At 55.5% G+C, this 21,000-nt stretch overlaps 2 protein-coding genes across 2 annotated transcripts in view; one reads left to right on the top strand and one right to left on the bottom strand.

Moving 5' to 3' along the window:
- Positions 1-11,093: 11,093 nt before the first annotated feature.
- SNORC (secondary ossification center associated regulator of chondrocyte maturation) lies at positions 11,094-15,725 on the top strand. Its single transcript, XM_038001358.2, is given in 3 exon segments — positions 11,094-12,588; positions 12,976-13,158; positions 13,265-15,725. Coding segments are annotated over 3 exon segments (504 nt in total). The 5' UTR covers positions 11,094-12,377; the 3' UTR covers positions 13,375-15,725.
- The window catches only part of NGEF (neuronal guanine nucleotide exchange factor), a 48,543-nt gene continuing 43,268 nt past the window's right edge, over positions 15,726-21,000 (bottom strand). The window contains exons 10-13 of the mRNA XM_007966680.3: positions 20,282-20,437; positions 19,149-19,228; positions 18,115-18,219; positions 15,726-16,699 (exon numbers count right to left, since the gene is read on the bottom strand). Of these exons, the coding sequence (XP_007964871.1) occupies positions 16,509-16,699; positions 18,115-18,219; positions 19,149-19,228; positions 20,282-20,437 (532 nt within the window). The 3' untranslated portion in view covers positions 15,726-16,508. The remainder of the gene's footprint in view (positions 16,700-18,114; positions 18,220-19,148; positions 19,229-20,281; positions 20,438-21,000) is intronic.

The following is a 21,000-nucleotide window of genomic DNA, read 5'->3' on the forward strand; positions in this document are numbered from 1 at the left end:
CTTCACACTTCCCTTGGTGTTTTTGTTGGGGAATCACCTGTCTATCGAATGGCTAGTACTACTGTGCACTTCCATAATCCTCAGTATTTCCTTATTTGCTAAATTCTAGGATATACCAAAGTGGTTACAGAATTGCTAACCCATACCAAGAGAGACAAGCTTTCTAAACTAGAGTTCTATACCTGTTAGCTCTAACGAGAGACGAGTTTTCCAAGTAGAGTTCTATACTTGTTTAAAGACACTCCAACATTATAAAAATACGTATGTACAGGCTTATTCATTGCAGCTATCTGTAATTTTAGACTTTTTGTCTGGTCTAAGAGTATTTTTTTCTACCTTTAGCATGGTTATAATAATCATTTGAAATACAATTCATTGTCTTGAAATTCTTAATTTTATCTTTGAAATTTGAGTTCTATAAGTAAAGTCTGATGGAATCGTGGAGCACGCAGCAATAGCTTGCAGTCTTGGCTCACACCTCATCCTGCCTCCCCAAGATGGGTTCTCAGCCCACTCATGCCCCTGGGCAGCCTCCCTCCCTCCCTATCATCCATATATCACTTGACTTCCATACATTCTCACTTTGGTAAACACAGTGGCATTTTGAGTATCCAAAGATGAGTGTCAACAAAAAGCCAGTGTCTAGTGATCCCTGAAATACATAGGCATCTGCTTTCCACCAGTGCTCAACTATTCTGGTCCACGACTGCCTAAACCTTTGAGGAAGATTTGGAAAAGATTTACTGTCTATGCTTGTGGCCATCTTGCAGGGTCCTTCCTAAAAGATAAATCGCCTCCCTTTCTATCAAGAGATTTTGGTTCTGGGAACCAAGTGAGAACCTTGATGCTCCATTATAGTAAATACAGATTTCTGCTCACCTGTTCATTTTTGTAGATCAAGTAATACATTAGTAGACTGGCTGTCTGTTTTATTCCTAGGGATCAAAATATTCTGAAGGTCATTTCATCTTTTTTTTTTTTTTGAGATGCAACCTCCGCCTCCCGAGCTCAAGCAATTCTTGTGCCTCAGCCTCCCGAGTAGCTGAGACTACAGGTGTGCACCACCACACCTGGCTAATTTTTGTATTTTTAGTGGAGATGAGTTTTCGCCATGTTGGCCAGGCTGGTCTTGAACTCCCGACCTCAAGTGATCCGCCTGTCTCGGCCTCCCAAAGTGCTGGGATTCTAGGCGGGAGCCACCGCACCTGGCCAGGCCATTTCATCATCTCCATCCATGGCGGGGTTTGCATCCACCCGGCCTCTGACAGTTCAGTGCTGCCGCTTGGCCTCTGTAGCTTTAGAATCACGTTATTTCCTCTGAAATCAGTGATCCCATCATCAACTCTGGCCTACAAAAAAGCCACAACCTATCTTTTTAAAGTTGCCGGTCTGAACTAGTGCATCTCTCAGTGCCTCAGTGAATAGAGTGTACTATGGGACCTCCTGATAACTTAGTTGGATCGTTGAAGATAAATCTACCCCAACATTCCTTTCTTACTAAGCCATTGCTATCCCCTTCTTCATTAAATTAGGCTTCTCAATCTCATTGCATCCAGGCTATTATTGAGCCTAGGTTTTGGTCAGCCAGCCAAACAGAGCTGCTCCTAGATGCTTAGGCTGAAACATTAAATTCAGACTTCACTAAGCACATCCCTGTCTAGAATGCGGCCTGATCTAATGTCATACTCACATCCTGCCTATTTAGTCTGACACCTTAGAATTCATTCCCACACCAGGTTTCTATTAATATAAATTAGCAAAAATTGTATCTTACTAACTTGATACTAATTTATTGCTAGCAAAGATTAACAGTAGTTTTAGTTTTTGCTGATTTCCTCCTAAGTCAGACTTTGTGCTTACTCTCCCTAGGAATGCTGATACCTGATTCTAGTTATGGATATGGAGGCAAGGAGAAGTTGTTAGGGTAGGTCTTGACAACACCCTAAAATGGGGTTGTCCCTTGCAACAACCCTATTTTCTTGCAAGGGAACTTAACAGATTATTATTCAAACAACAAAAGGCTATTCAGACAGGGGAGACATGCCTGTTGCTTCTGCAAGGGAGGCCTGAAGATTTGTGGGTGGAAGATCCTCATATTTACATTGTAACTCTCAGTATCTCACTCCTTTCCAATCAGTGCCTTAAGGGAACTTTGGGCAAGGCTATGAATTTGTCTTCACATTGCAGTTCTGCAACATGCATAATTAAATTTTGGGACTGATTTGCTGCCAATCATACCATTTGCTACAAAAAAAAAAAAAAAAAAAAAAGATCTTGGCTGGATGTGATGCCTCACACTTGTAATCCCAGCGCTTTGGGAGGCCAAGTTGGGCAGATTGCTTGAGCCCAGGAGTTCGAGACCAGCCTGAGAAACAGTGAAACCCTGTCTCTACAAAAAATACAAAAATTATCCAGGCATGGTGGTGCGTGCCTGTAGTCTCAGCTACTTGGGAGGCTGAGATGGGAGAATGACCTGAGCCCATGAGTTTGAGGCTGCAGTGAGCTGAGATCATGCCACTGCATTCCAGCCTGGGCAATGGCAGTGAGACCTTGTGTTAAAAAAAAGAAAAAAAGATATTTAAAAGACTACTATAGAAATGCTCTAGTTATCTGATCATGCCTTGACCTTAGAATTGAAAGCCTGAGCTTGTCATTTTCTTTCTGTAAACACGCAAAGCTGTAAAAAGTAGCCAGTTTACTTCACTATCCTTTTGCTCATTATCACCACCATAAACGTCAAGTGCAGCATCCTTGGTTCTTTAAATCTTGTCTTCAGTGGATACTTCATGCTGAGCAGCCACAAATATTTACATATTGACATGCCATATATTGCCAGTATCTCATTTTTCACTGGCAATGAGTTCTTCACTGCATTCAACCTCAAGCCAGAAAGAGATCTTTGAGGGTCTCTCTTCTGGGGCCATTCCGGGTACCAAGTATAATACTGTACTGGTCAGAGTCTGACTAGGAAACAGAGACCACTTTAAGTATTTCAAACAGAAGAGATTTAACAAGGAATTTGTTACAACAATGTTTAAAGGACTGAAGGAACAAAAGAGGGAAGGTAAGGTTACTCAAAGTCACTTTAGACCAGGCGTGGTGGCTCACACTTGTAATCCCAGTGCTTTGGGAGGGCAAGGCAAGGGGGATGGCTTGAGCACAGGAATTCAAGACCAGCCTGGATCACAACAGAGTGAGACCCCATCTCTACAAAAAAACAAATAATTATCCAGTCCCAGGTGAGGTGGGAGGATTGCTTGAGCCCAGGAGTTCAAGGCTGCAATGAACTATAACTGTGCCACTGCACGCCAGCCTGGGCAACAGAGAAAGACACTGTCTCAAAAAAAAAAAAAAAGAAAGAAAAAGAACTGGCTGGGCAATCTGGCTCATGCCTGTAATCCCAGCACTTTGGGAGACCAAGACCGGCAGATCATTTGAGGTTGGGAGTTCAAGACCAGCTGGCTAACATGCTGAAATGTTGTCTCTACTAAAAATACAAAAATTAGCTGGATGTGGTGATGGGCGCCGTGATCCCAGCTACTAGGGAGGCTGAGGCAGGAGAATCACTTGAACCCGGGAGACGGAGGTTGCAGTGAGCTGAGATTGTGCCACTGTACTCCAGCCTGGACAACAGAGCAAAGTCTCAATTAAAAGAAAAAATCAGTCACTGTAACTAGGAAATCAATAATGCCCTGGACTGAGGAGCAGAAATTACTCAGAGGTCAGAACACTGTCCACTAAGGCTCCTGGTGTCACAGTGCAGCCACTTTTAGGAGGATCCAGAAGCCTACACTTCTAGCCATCTGTCGCTGTCCCTGCACCACCACCTGACTTTTTGTCATTGATGTTGCTCTAGCCAGTGCTGCTGCTGCCACCCAAGATGTTGTCAGAAATCTGAAGCAGAGTCACATCTCCCTTCCCACCTTCTGTCTCCTGCCACTGCCTTCCACTGGCAGACCCTAACAGGCAGGCAGCTGGCAAGAAAGTGTCAGGAGTGTGACTCCACGTGGCCTTGCTACAGTACATAGTAGAGCACAGAAAGAGGGGCAGGGGATGAGAGCAAACAAGCTAAGAAATGAGTGAACGACGGCCAGGCAAGGTGGCTCACGCCTCTAATCCCAGCACTTTGGGAGGCCAAGGCGGGTGGATCACCTGAGTTCAGGAGTTCGAGACCAGCCTGGCTAACATGGTGAAACCCTGTCTCTACTAAAAATACAAAAAGCAGCTGGGTGTGGTGGCGGGTGCCTGGAATCCTAGCTACTCGGGAGGCTGAGGCAGGAGAATCACTTGAACCCGGGAGGCGGATGTTGCAGTGAGCCGAGATTCCACCTCTGCACTCCATCTTGGGTGACACAGTGAGACTTAAGTCTCAAAAAAAAAAAAAAAAAGTCCGGGCGCGGTGGCTTAGGCCTATAATCCCAGCACTTTGGGAGGCCAAGGCATGCGGATCATGAGGTCAGGAGATCGAGACCATCCTGCCTAACATGGTGAAACCCCGTCTCTACTAAAAATACAAAAAAAAAAAAAAAAAAATTAGCCGGGTGTGGTGGCGGGTGCCTGTAGTTCCAGCTACTTGGGAGGCTGAGGCAGGAGAATGGTGTGAACCCGGGAGGTGGAGCTTGCAGTGAGCGTAGATCACGCCACTACACTCCAGCCTGGGTGACAGAGTGAGACTCCATCTCAGAAAGAAAGAAAAAAAGAAAAGAAAAAGAAATGAGTGAATGAGTGAGAAAATATTTAATGTTAAATCTATCCCAGAAGTTCCTGCTGATGGGATTCACATATGAAGTTTCTGCTGTGAGGCTCGGCGTGGTGCTAGATTCTGGGACTGCACTGGTAAACACAAAAAGCCCCCACTCTCCTTGAACACTCACAGGGTGAAGACAGACGAAAAAGCAACCCTTCATCTGGAGGCACCATTACATACACCTGACAAAGGATTTTTACCTGGAATATACCAAAAACTCTCAAACTAAATTTTAAGATGTAGACCACCCTAAGAAATACATAGGCAAAAAAGTGGAGCAGCCCCTTCACAAAAGTGAATATTCCTGGGGCCAATAAACACAGAAAGGTGTTCAACTTTATTAGTCACGGAAGTGCAAATTAAAACCACAATAAGATACCACTACATACCTATCAGAATGACTATAGATAAAAAGACTGGCAATGCCTAGTAATGATGAGGATGTGGGGCAACTGGAACTCTCCTGCTGGTGAGAACAGAGACTGGAGCACACACTTTGGAGAACTGCTTAGCAGTATCTAGAGCATCTAAGCATGTACTTACCCTTGACCTAGCTATTCCATCTTTAGTTATACAACTGAGGGAAATTAGCACCTCCATCAACAAAAAGACATGCACAAGAATATTCATTAGAGCTGCATTCATAAAAGCCCAAACCTAGAAACAACTCAGATGGAGATGGAGAAATAAATGCATGAAGTGGGTAAGAGAATGGGTAAACTGGCATATTCATATAGTTGAATACTATTCAGCAGGAAAGATGAATGAGCTACTGCTACATGCAACAACATGGATGAAGCTCATAGACAATGTTGAATTAACATAGCCGGACACAAGAGTTTGTATGAGTCCATTTTTTGAAGTTCCAAGAGTAGACAAATGAAGCTGTGGAGGTAGAAGACAGAAGAGAACATTGCGGGAATGACTGGGGTGGGCACAGGGAGCCCTGCTGCTGTGCTGGGAAGGGCCTCTATTGATTTGGGTGGTGCTAAACCTTATCAATCGGTAAACATAAGATTTGTTCTGGCTGGGCGCGGTGGCACATGCCTGTAATCCCAGCACTTTGGGAGGCCGAGGCGGGTGGATCACCCGAGGATGGGAGTTTGAGACCAGCCTGACCAACATGGAGAAGCACCATCTCTACTAAAAATACAAAATTATCTGGGCGTGGTGGTGGGCGCCTGTAATCTCAGCTACTCGGGAGGCTGAGGCAGGAGAATTGCTTGAACCCGGGAGGCAGAGGTTGCCGTGAGCTGAGATCGTGCCATTGCCCTCCAGCCTGGGCAACAAGAGCGAAACTCTGTCTCAAAAAAAAAAAAAAAAAAAATTTGTGTGCTTCACAGAATATGTGTTGCTCCTCAAAAAATTAACAAAAAAGTACAATGTAATTTCATATAAATATGCACACTAAAAAGAAATTAAAAGTGAAGTGATGGTGGGATCAAGGGGTTGACTTAGCAAGCTGAGGCTGGAATGGAAGGGGTGGCCACATAATGACCACAGGGACTGCCTTCTGGGAGAGGGAGAGGGGAACGTGCAAAGGCCCTGAGGCAGGATCGGGGGGTTTGTTGGGGGAGCCTAGTCACGGCCAGTGGACTGAAACATAGAACTCGTGGGTGGGGAGCTGAGCAGGGCTGAGGCAAGCCCTTAGTGCAGTGGGAAACCATCAAGGTGTGAAGTAGGGGGCACTGGCAGAACTCTGAGGGCTGGGACGTGGGAAGTGAGGGAAAGAGAGACCTCTGATGACTTCATTGTGTGGCTAGAACATCTGGGAGCAGGGAGACTGGGATTCCATTGACTGAGTGAGGGAAGGGGCAGTGGAGTCAAGGTTTTCTTTGGACACTGTAAGTTGTAGCTGCTCGTCAGATACCCTGTGGAGCTGTTGAGGAGCAGTGGGCAGTGGGGCTGAGTTCTGAGCCAGGCCCAGCCTGGAAATGGATGTCGTAAGTGCACAGGGGTCTAGGGGAGCAGAGAGCAAAAGAGGAGACAGGAGTGTTTTAGGAAAGACTAGAGCTGCCTGAGGGTTTGGATCAAAACTGCTTTAAAAGTCCTTCTTCAACAAGCACTGAGCACCTACTCTGGGCCAGGCATGGAGAACCCAGAGGTGAACGAGTCCATCCTGCACTCAGTGCTGCCTGCTTCAGGCCAAATTTCCCCAAGCCCAGGCCACAGGCACTAACATGCAGATTCCCTGGCCTACCCAAGCCCCACTGAAACACTGTGGCCAGAGGCAGTTGCATGTTTCAAGTTCCCTGGGTGATTCTTTTGCACAAGAAAGCCTGAAAACCTTTCACTTTCAGTGGTCCAGGAGTAAGTGTGGGAGGCGCGTGTGTGCTGGGGGATGGAGAGAGAGAGAGAGAGCACAGGCAATTTCCTCTTTGCCTCTCCAAGAGTAGGGCTGCTCCCAGGTTCAGGAAAGCAGGTCTGTTCTGTAAGCTCTTGCTGTGTGTGGGGGGGTGGGGGTGGGGGGGCGGGCACAGTGTCCCAGGAGGACAGAGTTTGCATTGATGAAAACCCTTCCCAGCCCTTTGATGCCTCTTTCTCACTGCCCTGAAGTTAACCAGCGCAGTCCTCCCTGCGTCCTGCTCGCCGCTGTGCTCACTCCCGGCCAGGATGGCACCCTGTCTGGCCCTGCGCATGGCGCTGCTGCTGGTCTCCGGGGTTCTGGTCCCTGCGGTGCTCACAGGTAAGGGGTGAAGGCCCTTGTCTCTGCCACCACTAGCCTCCCAGGGCCGATAACTACCTTGGGGCCAGATTCTTCAGCGTTCACTGGGGAGGAAGCCCCTCACAGGAGATGGGGCCACTCTTTGGGGCGATTCTGTGAAGAGCTCTCGTGAGGCCGGCTGGCAGCAGCTGTGTGGGATACATGTCAGGAAATGGTTAGCAGCAGGGATAATGGCCTCTGAAGAAGGAGGACGACTTGCGGGGCAGGCCCAGGGATGTTCTGCTGTTGGGGGGACATGGGAATTGCTCTAGCACTTTAAAATCTGAAGTCTCCCAGGTCGGGGAGGCAGCCGGGGGTACCAGGCACATGACAAGTGGCTGAGGGGCCAGAGGAGTGCAGAGCCTTGCTGATCACTTTCAAAATCTTCCCTGCTGGTTTCTGCGATGTCCTTAGAGAATGAGGACCCAGGTACTGTCCCCATCTTGGGAAAGGCTCCAGAGAGAGGGAGAGAGAATACAAGGCCCAAGATCCCTCTGCAAAACGGTGTGGACCTCTGGACTGAGATCAAAGTGGCCAAGTCTGGGGTCCCACAGAAGGGAGGCCTCCAGCAGGCTCCCAAGGGCCCTGTGGGGAGAGGAAGATTGGCCCAGGCTGGCTTCAGAGCCTGAGAGACAAAGGACACTGACGGGTTACAGGTGGTCTTCGTTCCTGTTAGCCAGGAGTTGGACTAAAGGGCAGCCGGCTTCTGTGTCATAGTAGAGGGTTTCAGGGACCCTGCAACCTGGGCCTTCTGGAGAGTGCCCATGGATCTGTGAGAAAGGTGGACTGTGAGCATGAGAGCATGGCCTGGGGAGAGCTTCTGGGGGACGACAGGCCTGGGGAGGCCCCCTCGGCCACACCCTGGGAGGTCTGGGTGACAGCGAGGAGCCCCTGGATCCCCAGGAAGAAGCTCGAGGCCAGGGCGTGCTCAGTCTTGGCCGGGCGGTTCCTTAACCTCTCTGTGCCTTCTCATCTGTAGGAAGGTGACACCGCCACGCTTTGCCTCACTTGCAGGGGGCTGTGAGGCCTCGTGAGTTCAGATGTGTGGAGCTTTTGGGACGGGCCCCACATCTAGTTAGCGCTCAGTGAGCATCAGGGGAATGCGGATTCCGTGGTCTGAGCCCCTCCCTGGCGCCGGGTGGTTTCAGCAGAACTCTCCGTCCTCCCGCAGGCTGGGAGGGCGCCAGCCTCCCTCGTGGTGGAAGAGGCGCCAGCCTAAGCGAGCCATGCGGTGTCTTCAGGAGTTGGGGGAAGGGACCTAAAGGGGAAGGTGGCATCTTCTATGGCTTGGATCCTGGGGCTGTGATCTTTGCAGCCCCCTCACCGGGATGAAGCTGCTTCTCCAGCCTGGTGGTCCACGTGGGCGGAAGGGGAGGCCCTGGCTCCCGGGTTGCCTGTGGCTCCTGCCCAGGTTCCTGCTCCTGTGTGGCTGACCCTCCCGGCCCAGGCTGCCGGCCAGAGTTCCTGGGCCAGACTGTCCCTAATCAATGTGGGCGGATGGGCTTCCTCTGCCACCATACGATGCCTTGGGGACAGCCAGGACCTCACCTGGCCTCACTGCCCCACTTCCCTCCATGTGTTCTACCAAGAGCGGGCGGCTCCCCACAGGGGCCAGACCATGCCATCCCAGCCCCGGAGTCTCTGGGGTTCTGGCTGTTGTTCTTGCCATTCTGGGGGGAAGAGCGTTTGGGAGGCTCTTAGCACCCCACCCCTGGGCTGGGAGCTCTGGGCAGGTGTGTACACGGCCCTGTGCTCTGTGGGCTGGGGTCCTGTAGCAGACAGGAAGGGAAGGAGTGGCCTTGCGGGCTGAGGCTCAGGCCCCATCTGAGGCCCAGGCCCTCCCTGTTGGGAGCCTGTGGCCTCAGCCACTGAGGTAGTAGCAGGCTGGGCTGAGTGGGCAGGAGGCCAGGGCAGGGATGAAAAGGCCCTTCATGGCCCACACAAAGGGTGTCTGTGAGCACAGGCGCCTGGCCTCAGGGCCCTGTGGTCAGAACAAACTTATTTACCAAAAGGCAGGGCGGCTGGGGCCAGTGGGGCTGGGAGAGAGCCCGTGGTGCCCAGGCCTGTGGCAGTGCCACCAGCCCCCGCTTTCCTGGGTCAGAGCGCGTAGTCACACCACATGGCTAATTCTGGTCAATGGAGTCTGGGCCTCGGTACCGCCAAGGCAGATAGAACTTTCTTGGGGTCCTCGGTGCCCCCACCTCTTTGCCACCCTCACTTTCTGTCACCCTGGCCTATTCACTGCCTGCCTGGCATGCCATGAGTTCCGTCCTCCACACCTTCGCTCCTGCCCCATCTCTGCCTTCCCCAGACAGGACTCCTGCTGGGAAACTGCCCTGCTCCCAGCTTCCCAGAAGGATGGATTTGGGGGAAGATGGGAATTGCCTTTCAGCTTTGCTTTCCCTTCTTACTGGAGCAAATTCTAGAAACACAGATGAGGATAAGAAGTGTCTCGGCTCCTCCATGGCTGCGGCACCCCTTTACCTGGTGGGTCAGTGACTGAGCGCGGGCTGTCATTTCGAGCCCATGTGTCTGCCACTTGGGCACCAGACTAGGTTGGCAGGGAGCTGGTGGCCCCTGGGGCCCTGGCTGCGTGGGTACAGATGGGTCCTGGGCCAGCCTGTGAGGGATTCCTGTGGTGGCCAGCGGCTGCAGACCCATAGCGACTGGGCTTGCGTCCAGAGGTGTGCCCCAGGCCAGAGGCAGCAGCTGAAGATGCTGGTGTTCACACAGTTACCTCCTTGTGCAAGATAACTGAACCCCCATCTCAAAAGTCAGGAAGGTGAATTGGGGCATGAAGTCCAGGGGAGAGCCTGCTGGAGCAAGGATAGGCCCCAGCCCTCCTGATTAGGAAGCTTCATGGCCTGGCTGGGCAGGAGGGGGCTGTGTACAGTGGGAGGAGGCCAGGGCAGGTATGTCTGCTGGTGGGGGCAGTAGAGACAGGCTGGGTCATGGGGGACAGACAGGGACAGGGCCTGAGTGGGGCTCCCCACTGCCCTGTTCAGAGGATACCCTCAAGGGTGGCAGCTCACCCCTGCTGCGCTGGCCCGGGGACTGAGCCCTGCCTTCTCAGGGGCTGGAGGTCTGCCACTCCTTGACTGATTCCCACAGATGCCACCCGGGTCAGCTGGGCCTGGTACCCAGCAGCCCTGTCGCGGCCTCCAGATGCAGGGAGGTGCCTGCCTGCCAGTCTACCTTGGGTGTGTCATTTGTGCATTTCTTTGGACATGTTCAGGCAGTCAGTGAGCCTAGACACTGGCGCCTGCCAGGCGGTGGGCACACTCAGGCCTTTTACCTGTCCAGCCCCCAGAAGCCTGAGGCAGCACGCCAGGGGCCTGAGGCCTTCCATGGGGGCTGCATGGCTGCAGACCCCTGCCTCTCTGGCTGCGACACGGGAGGCTTGGCTGGGTCACTTCCCCTCCTCTCAGGGTGGTCTTCAAGGTTGGTGGGAGGCTGGACAGACATCAGTGCTGCAGTCCAGCCTTGGGCCCCTCGGGAGGGAAGCCTCCCCCAGTTGGGGGCCAGTGGGCCTTCCACCCCTGGGGCCTTCTGCCAGAGATCTTTTCTGGAAAGCGGTTCTCCCTTGGGCCAGCCCTGGGGAATGTGGCAGGTCAGTTGAAAGGTCAGCAAGCTGAGTCTCAGAGCTGAGCCTTGCAACCGACCTCTCCAGGCTTAAGAGAAGCCCGGAAGCCAGGGACCTGCTAACATTTTATTGTGGAAAGATGTGAACTTTACAATCCAATGAACTCCAGGTGTCCATCCACCTAGTCTCGCCAACTGCCAACATTTTGCTACATTGCTGACTCCTCTTTCTATCTGAATGCTGAATCATTTGAGAGTAAGTTGCAGAAGTCATGTTCCTTTGCCCCTAAATTCTTCCTAAGAACAAAGACATTCTCGTACATACCAGAGTCAGCTATCAAAACCAGGAAATAAGCACTGAGGCAGTCCTAAGCCACACCCTGTTCAAACTTCATCAACGGACCCCAGCGTCTCCAATCACAGGCCTGTCCCTCCCCGTCCAGGAACATTGAGTTGTCTCCTTAGTCTCCGATCTGGAACCTTTCAGTCTTTCTTCGTTTTTCCTGACTTTGACATTTGGGAAGGCCCATTTACTTTAAGATTGACCCTGAGTCTGGATTGGCCGATGTTTCTGTGTGGTTTGCCCTAGATGGACACAACTGGCCGGAAAACCCAGGAAGGACCTCTGTGTCCTCTCGAGCATCCCCCTCTCTGGGTGCTGGTGAGCCTAACAGGAGGGCAAGTGTCTGGCTTCAGTCTTGTCCCAGCGCTCAGGGATGGAACCCGCAGGGACAAAAGGTGCCCTAGGGTCACAGGCTGGCCGGCAGGGTCTGTTCACAGAATGGCAACCTCCCTACACCGTTTCTGGGCAGCACAACCACTCCTGCAACCGTCCAAGGGCTTCAGCTCACCTGTGCTCACTGTCGCGGCACCTTATCCTCAAGCCTTGGCTTTCTTGTCTCTGAAATGGGATAAAAGCAGTTCCCACACCACAGAGCAGCTGCAGTCAAAGAGATGAGGTGTCAGGACATCCCCAAGCTCATCCAAGGGACTGTTTGAGGGTCGAGTGTCCCTGGATCAGTCTCTATCCCAGTTGAGATTAGGGCATGGGGCCAGCTGCAGTGGCTCACACCTGTAATCACAGCACTTTGGGAGCTGAAGCAGGCGGATCACCTGAGGTCAGGAGTTCGAAATCAGCCTGGCCAACATGGCAAAACCCTGTCTCAACTAAAAATACAAAAATTATCTGGGCATAGTGGCAGGTGCCTGTAGTCCCAGATACTCTGCAGCCTGAGGCAGGAGAATCGCTTGAACCTGGGCGGCAGAGGCTGCAGTGAGCCGAGAACGTACCACTTCACTCCAGCCTGGGCGACACAGCAAGACTGTTTCAAAGAAAAAAGAGAGATGGAGAGAGAGAGAATCGGACATGGGCAGGCCCTGCTCTGCCAACACTGTAATGTCAGATGGTCTGGCTGGGCTGGAGAGGCCAAGAGCGGACCTACCATCCCCATCTTGAGCTTTCCAGCGTTTCTGGGGCCTCCCATCTGGTTGCGGGGGATGGATGGCCCAGCGTTGGGGTGATGGGCGGGAGAGGACAACTGGGGTGGGCTGACTGGTGAGGGTACAGAGCGGGGGTTATCATGTAGGCATCTCAGCCTGTGCTTTCTGCGGGACTGAGAATGTCTCCTTCCTGCTCTCTGGTCCCTGGGTACCCCAAATCTTGCCAACTCCCAACCCTATGAGCAGAGAAGGGCTTTCGGGGGGCACCTCCCTTACACTGACCAGACACTCCTGCCCACCCACCGGCCTTGCCCTACAGGAGGCAGCAATGCACTGGCTTCAGCTTCCTAGCCTGGGAAATGTCAGGGCTAGTGCAGCGCTGAGCCCAGACCCCTCATACAGCGCCACCCGCAACTTGCAACTTGCTTAACCTAGAGGTAGGGGGTAACGTCCCTGTCGGCCCTGTCACCTGGGGCCCCAGCGCCTCCCGTTGGCTTTGCAGATGATGTTCCACAGGAGCCCGTGCCCACGCTGTGGAACGAGCCGGCCGAGCTGCCGTCGGGAGAAGGCCCCGTGGAGAGCACCAGCCCCGGCCGGGAGCCCGTAGACACCGGTCCCCCAGCTCCCACCGTCGCGCCAGGACCCGAGGACAGCACCGCGCAGGAGCGGCTGGACCAGGGCGGCGGTACGAGCGGGGCGGGGGAGGGAGAAATGAGGAGGGGCGGGAGGCGCGGGGAGGAGGGCCGGCCGGGCCGGGGCTGGCAGGTGACATGGTCCTCCGTCCTCCGCAGGGTCGCTGGGGCCCGGCGCCATCGCGGCCATCGTGATCGCCGCCCTGCTGGCCACCTGCGTGGTGCTGGCGCTCGTGGTCGTCGCGCTGAGAAAGTTTTCCGCCTCCTGAAGCGAATAAAGGGGCCGCGCCCGGCCGCGGCGCGACTCGGCTGCACTCCTCGCGCGCCCGTATGTCTGCGCGTGCGTGTCCGCGCGTGCAGGTGTGCCAGAGAGTGAACGCGCGCAGGCGCGGGCTCAGGACGGGGGTGGGCGCGGGGGCGAGGGTGGGTGCCGTGCACGCGCGTGGGGCCGGAGTCGCGCCCGAATTCCCCGCAGGGGCGCCGGGACGTGCGTGAGCACACAGCGTGTCCCAGCCCGCGCGCGTGTGGCGTGCACGTGAGCGCGCGCAGGGCCGCGCGGCCCGGCGTCCGCGTGCACCATGGCTGGAGTGCCGCAGGAGCGCGCCGCATGTGCGTGCGCGGTGCGCGTGCGCCGGGGCCGCCGGGGCATCGGAGCCGGTGTGCTGCCAGCGGTCTTAGCCCGGCCTGGGGCACCGTCACTGCCGGGGCCACGGGTGGCCCCTTCTCCCGGCGCCGCCTCCTCTGCCTGGGCCCGGGCCGAGGCGCTCACCTCGCTCCCCGGGGCCTGCCCCCCATTCCGCTCCGCTGGGGTTCAGGTTCAGAGCGTTCCGTGAGGAGGGAAGCGCGAGGGCAGGAGAGGCCAACGGAGACCCCGGGACCTGCCGCTCCCTGAGGCCGGGCTTGGGGAGGGCGGGGGCCGTCGGCGCTCCCAGCCAGAGGCCGCGTTATTTTGGGGGACGTCTTGTGACTCTGAGTCCCGCAGCCAGGGCCCCATCCGAGGGCTCAGACCCGCAGCCCCAGGCCCCCAGGTAACCCCTCTGCCTAGGGAGCCTCAGGAGCAGGATGAGTCAAGGGTGGATGCTGGACGCTGCCCGCCCCTGCTTCCTACTCTCCCCCTCGGCCTGGCTGGGCCGAACCGGCAGCCCCCGCGCCTGTTCAGGGAGAGAAAACGGCTTTCCCAGCTCTTCTTACCCGACTTCACTCTCAGAGCGTCGGGGCGGAGTGAGGGTGAGGAGCCTGGTCCATGGTCCCCACCTCGGAAGCATTGAGATGTAAACTTCGATCCTTTGATCATTTAACCTGCTCAGTGCAGCAGGGAAGCGGGAACTTGGGCCCTACCCCAGTCCCCAGAGACTTTGGAGGGAAGGGCTGGACAGTTTGGAGGCCAACAGACCCCTTGGGGACAGCTTAATGCTTCTGAAGATTCCTGAGTGGCAATGCTGCTGGAGGGCAAGCTGCTCCTCTTTTTCAAAAACTCATTTTCTCTAGCAGCTGTTTTGGCCTCTTTGGTGTCCCTGAGCTCCCCATGGCAGTTTCCTGCCATGACTTTCTCCTCCTGGACACTTGGGGAGCCCAGGTGGTGCCCGCGCACCTCTCACACACTGGGGGATGGGGTCCAAGGCCTCATCCAAGTCTGTTAACAGCTTCCCACTCGACCAGTCTCCCCAAAACACACTGAGTTAAACGATTCTGCTTATAAAGGAGTGCTATGAAACTGACCTATTTTCCTAATTGGTTAACTTACTTCATCTCACATAACCTTGAGTAACCAAAGCCTTCATCAGACTGGATGATCCAACTCAACAGGCTGTTTTCCAGCCTCAAAAGGCACGGGGATAAATGGCCACCCAACTCCTTCCCAACCCTCCCCTCCAGGGACAAGAGATGGCCCCCTCTTTCCCTTTCCTCACTCTGCAAGCACTCTCCCACCAACGGGTGCATCACAGCCCCTCACCGGGACCAGGGGGGCCTCCCTCTCCAGTGGAACCAGTGTCACACACCTGGCATCCCTGTGATTCTCAGAGGGTCTGAGGTCCCAGGACCAACGAGCACCCTTTTGTGGCCTGTGGGAAGACACTACAAAGTCCCACTGGATCTGAACCAGAGGCCTGTTCTGGAGAGCAGGGAAACTGTGTCCTGGCAGAGTGTGGTCCTGGGCACACAGGACCCCTCGGCAGGCTGAGGTGGAGCTGGGGTGAGGGGCGGGAGTGGAGCTCTGGTTAGCTGAGGGTGTGAAGGGCCCAGGGCCTGTGTCTGGGCAGTGCGGAAGTCCTAGCCCCACGCCTGTGGTGAGATCCCCGTAGGGCCCCCCACCATGGGCACTTCGGGGCCTCTGCAGTCTTCCAAAGCTGTGTCCTCACTTCCACTGCAGCAGAGGGGCGCCCCCAGCTCTGTCAAACAACCCTTTCTGTTTCTGGAGTCCTACAAGTGGAGGCCCAAATCTGCTCCCACGCTGAGACAAGGCCCCGGCTGCTCCTTCCTCCTTGGGAAACCGCCTCGAGCCCTTCCTTTGGGGAGTGCCTCCTCCACCGGCCTTGAAGGGGTGCTCCTCTCTCACTGCCTGGAACCAAACACCCCCTTCCTTTGTGTACCAGGGCAATAAAGAGTAGACCTTCATCTCTTTTATTTTATATATGATGCTTCTTTTAATGCAGCCAAAAGTGATATTTGCTTTTCTCAGAACCATAATCGATACAAGATGCAGTGACCAATTCATTCCTTAAAACACCTGGGCTCCTTAAGGGGCTAGAAGACACAAGTTACCTCCAGCCCGTCAGGGAGCCAGAGGTGGGAGGGGTCCCCAGCCAAGCTCTGGCAGGCCTGCTGTGGAGCAGGGCCTGACCGTGCAGCCAGAGGCTGGCAGAGGCCCGGGGAAGGGTGAACAGGGGCAGCTGGGCTCTCAGTCCTGGGAACTGGAGACCAAGGGCTGCTCATCAAGCTCCATCAGGCAAGGGCGGCCCCATCTGTGCCTGGTGGATTCTAACTGCTTCCAAGGTAGAGGAGGACGCGTGCAGGAAATCATGTCAATTGTCACCTTCTGCCGGCCTCCCACAGGGACACTCTGGGTTGGGAGCCTCTTCTAGTCCCAGGGGGCCAGGGGCGCGGGGGGCCCTGGAGTGTGCCCACCCCCTTCCACCCCCTCGGAGGCACGAGGGAGATGGTGTAATACTGCTGAAACCTTCTTGTTTACCAATGCATCAGGAGAGGCTTGGGCACCCTTTATCCAGTTTGCGAGCAAGGGGCCAAGACACATGAGCACGCACTGTGTGGGCAGGGATGAGGACCGGGCACCCCAAGCCAGATCCTGCCACCTGGGGAGGCGCTGGCCTGTGCTTCCCAGAGCCCCCACCTTCTGTCAGGGTCTCATGCAGGCCCTGCTCGCGCCGGCCCCCTGTGGGGGGGGTCATTGCCGATTCCGGCTGCCCAGCTTCCTGCGGTCCTTGTTCTGGCTGCGCTGAGGGTCATCCATCTTGTGGACACGGAAACATTCCTTGAGGTTCTGGGACCGGATCTTGGGATTCAAGATCTCCTCAGTCATGGAGCTGGGGAACCAGCCTCTCTCCTGGTCGTGCAGACGCTCGCCAAAGATCCACCCTGTGCAGGGAGGGGAGGGAGGGAAAGTCAGGTGCTCCTGCAGGGCGCAGGCTGCACAGAGGCTCCCTCCCAGCCAGGGCCCCCATCTGTGTGCAGGACACTAGGGATCCAGCTGGTCTTTCCCAAAACGCAGCGGCTCTGCACGCCTCTGCCGAGATGCTCAGACCGGATTCACCCCCATAAGCTGGGAGGTTCGTGGGCATCTGCACAGAACAAGACCTGCTCCGTGCCACGCAGTTCCACGTTGACTTTGGAACCCACTCTGGGACCCTCGGCAATTCTGTGCTGCCCTACACGAGCCCAGGAGACCCAAGGGCCACTCCAAAGAGCTGGGGGCATTCAAGGGGCTGGTGGGGGTGGCAGCTGAGTGCGTGGTTAGCCGGTCTGGACTGTGTCATTAGCCTCTTGCTGAGCAGATCCTCCCAGGCTTGGCCTCCTCAGGGCCGGTGTGGTCAGTGGAGAGGGCCCATCGTGAACTGGCAACACCAGTAGTCTCAGCGTCACCTGGCTTCTCCCTGCCCTGTTTCTCCACCTCTCCCCTCCCCTGGAGATCACCAGGTCTTTGCTCAGACCTGTGGCTGATCGGAGCTAAGAGGCCTGGGGCATGCCCTCTGCAGGTCTCATTTGGGAGGGGAGCAGGCTAGTTATATTCCATGGGAAGAGGGCAGGAGAGCCCCTGGGCCTTTGGGAACAGCTCACAAGAGGGACTCCCTGGGGAAGGCCTCCCCTGGGGGTCCCAGCCTGAGGCCCTCCACCAGGACCCGGCAGGAGAGGAGGAAGTGGGGAAGATGCGGTTGTATACTTTGGGGATTTGGATCAGGAGCAATTACTGTAGAGACAGGGATGTGATTTGAAAAGGGAAAGGGGGTCCGTGTTCAATTCTACAGGGGCTGGGAGGAACTTCACTTGGTACTGATGACACCAGCAGGGGTGGCCAGGAGCTGGGGGCGGCTTCTTGGCCCACATGAGGCACCGAGCCTGGTGGTCACAGGCTTACCTGAAGCTGCAAGTACGGGTCTGGGTGAGGGCAGGGTCGGGTCTGGGTGAGGTCAGGGTTAGGATGTGCCTGGTTGTCTCCTCACACTGTGATGGAGGCGCTGAGGCCAGGACCAGGGGAAGGGGACACGAAGCCACCCGCTTGGGCTGGGCCCACTGTGAAGGAGGAAAGGTGGGGCCTCCCGGCTCTAGGGGAGGACAGGGAGACACTGAAAACAATTCCTCCTTTATGCTGAGTTAAGGCCAATGAAGCCAGGATGGACGGTGTCCAAGCAGAACGTCTCAGGGAGCAAGAGACATGGCAGGGCACCAGCCCCTCAGCCAGTGGTGATGCTTCTCCACCTTCCCGTCATCTCTTGCTGGGCAAGGCTCCGTGCAGCGTCCCCTGGGGGCCCCGAGGGGAGGTCCCTGGGCCTCACCGTCGTCAGTCTTGTCCAGGATGTTGAGGATGTCGGCGAGCTCCAGCGTCAGCTCGTCTGGCTGCTGAGCCACGTACGGGTGCACGCACTGGACCTGGGGGCAGTCTGAGGGACAAGAGGCACAGGTACGTCCCCACCAGCGCGCCACCCACCTGCCCGCAGCTGAGCTCTGCCTAGAATAAGAAAACTCCCACAGCAACTGGAGAAGGGCTCATCTGAGGAAGAGGAGGATGTGTTTCCAAAGAAAACGTTATTAACATAGCCAGGAGTTCTGGGAAGAAATACATGCATAAAGGCTGTGAGGGGCCTTAGTTTGAACTTCAGAAGGAACTTTTTGTCCCTGGGATATGGCCCTGGGAGTGGTTTGGGGTGGTCAGGACAGGGTTCATGTGATCAGGGTTAGCAGCTTCTCCATAAGGCTGCTGGACTTGTGCTTTTTTCTTTTTGAGACAGAATCTCCCTCTGTCACCAGGCTGGAGTGCAGTGCAATCTCAGCTCACTGCAACCTCCACATCCCAGGTTCAAGCAATTCTCATGCCTCAGCTTCCAGGTAGGTAGGACTACCAGCACGCACCACCACACCTGGCTAAGTTTTGTATTTTTAGTAGAGACAGGGTTTCGCTGTGTTGGCCAGGCTTGTCTCGAGCTCCTGACCTCAGGTGATCCACCCACCTCGGCCTCCAAAGTTCTGGGATTACAGGCATGAGCCACTGCACCTGGCTTTTTTCTATTTAATAAGCTTTTCGGACAACTGGCAAACCTAAAAACAGCAGTGGAGTTTGGTCCAAATTCTTCCTGGTGACTTGGTGGTACTGTCACCTAAGGCCCATCCAACATTCACACAGTGTGGCCATGCCGCGTTACTGGCCCGTACTAAGCTTCCAGTAGGAAGCAGCCCCTGGAGGCCCGTGCAGGCCTCTAAGACCACCAGCTCAGGGAGGTCTTCCCTCCAGGCAGGGCACACCGTGCACCTGCGGCATCAGGCAGGGCCAGCCCAAGCACAAATGGCGCCCCCTTACCCATCGGTGACTTACCCAGCAGCCGGGATGTGAACGAAACAAACTTGGTCCTCCTGTTAGGGGCCAGCGAGGTCATCCAACGCTTCATCTCACTCCTGGCACAGGGAAGAAGACAGTGTCCCAGCTGCAGCTCAGCAGCAACCCCCCACGATGTGGCACGAGGCTTCCCAGCTAGCCGCCCCTCGGATCTGCGTCCACCATCCTGAGCACCGCTCCAGCCCACCCCAGGGACAGCTTGGGGGAGCCACAGAAACGGGCTGGTCCAGGGTCTGACACACACACGAACCCACGGAAGGGCACGGGGGAGCCCCTCAATCATGTTCCCATGTGATGCTTTCAAAAGTCAAGCAGTAAGAGTGAGCCCACAAGGTAACAAGTCCCACCAAGTAACGCGTAAGAGCACATTCCGTGGCCACAGCCACACCACCAAAGCCACAGTTTCTCATCCCAACAGGTCCTGCCCTGGTCCATGTTAGCTGCAGCCCCAGGTCTGGGCAGGGGAGGATATCTGGTGAGTTGTGCGTAAGGGGCAGCTCTGGGGCCATGGCGGGAGGAGGGCAGAGCCTCAGTTCCGCAGGCCACAAGGGAGTTCCACTCCATGAGTGCAGTGCAATCTCAGCTCACTGCAACCTCCACAGTTCCAGGCTCAGGGCCTGCAAAGCATCTCTCCCCACATTTAGCTTGCTTGTCCCTCTTGGGGGGCCTAGGGCTGCAGGGCAGGGGTCCCAGCTGCTCAGAGAGGTGAAATGAGCTCAAGGCCACAAGCAAGTGGCAGCAGGGAGGAGGAGGATGGTGGTTCCCTACTTAGCCTGACTCAAGGGCTCTAAAAGGGCTCATCCAAAAAGAGGGACTCGCCCAGAGTCTGAAGCCCCACGGGAATGAACACACACACACACACACACGTGCACACACAGGTACACACGTGCACACACACGTGCACACACAGGTACACGCATCCAGGAACCTGCAGCCACCCCCAGAGGTGCCACAGAAAGTACTGGCACAGGGTCTGGATGGGCAGGATGGGCAGGTTGGCCCCATGCAGAGCGTGTGGTGCCTTGTTCCACCTGGGGACAGGCCTGTAGGGATTGAGGCCACACGGAAAGGTGCCACGGGTGGCACTGGGCATGTGGCGGCGAGGCACTCACTGAGAGGATGCCTTTAGCATGTAGGTGGCCTCCCGGTCATCTGCATTCTCCAGCAGCCGCAGGATGAACACATTGGCCAGCGTCTGGCCCTGGTCCTCCAGCTCCTCCACACGCAGCAGTCCCCGTGGAGCTGAGTCGAATACCTGGTACTTGTCTCTGGAGATCAGGGAGAAGGGCGGGTATGTCAGCCCCAAGGAGGCCCATGGAGGTCCCAGGAGAGCCCCACTTGGCAGGCCAGCAAGCCTGGCTCCACGGCACTGGCTCATCTTCACTTCCTTCCGAAGCTCCCACCTGAACGCCTGTCTGCCGCACCCCAAAAGGGCGACCCATCCCAGGTGTGGACAGTGGACAGCACCATGGTCCTGCCAACCCTGATGACCCTGCCATGGCCACCCTGCTGCTAGGCTGGGCCCCTCACGGCCCTAGGAGTAAAACCCCCACTTTACAGGAGGGGAAACTGAGGCTTAGGAACGTGAAATAACCTTGGCTAAAGGCCCAAAGCTGGGCCTCAGCAGAACAGACCTTTAAACCTGATCCAAAATCCCAAGCTCTGTCCTGAACCCCCAACCTCCGGGCCCCAGTCAAACCCAGTGCCCAGCACACTCTTCTGCCCACCAGAGCGCCCGGCACCCTGGCCCCAGTCAAACCCAGTGCCCAGCACACTCCCCGCCTGCCAGAGTGCCTGGTGCCCCGGCCCCAGTCAAACCCAGTGCCCAGCA

Source organism: Chlorocebus sabaeus, chromosome 10 (genome assembly GCF_047675955.1).
Source record: "Chlorocebus sabaeus isolate Y175 chromosome 10, mChlSab1.0.hap1, whole genome shotgun sequence".
NCBI classification, from domain to species: domain Eukaryota; kingdom Metazoa; phylum Chordata; class Mammalia; order Primates; family Cercopithecidae; genus Chlorocebus; species Chlorocebus sabaeus.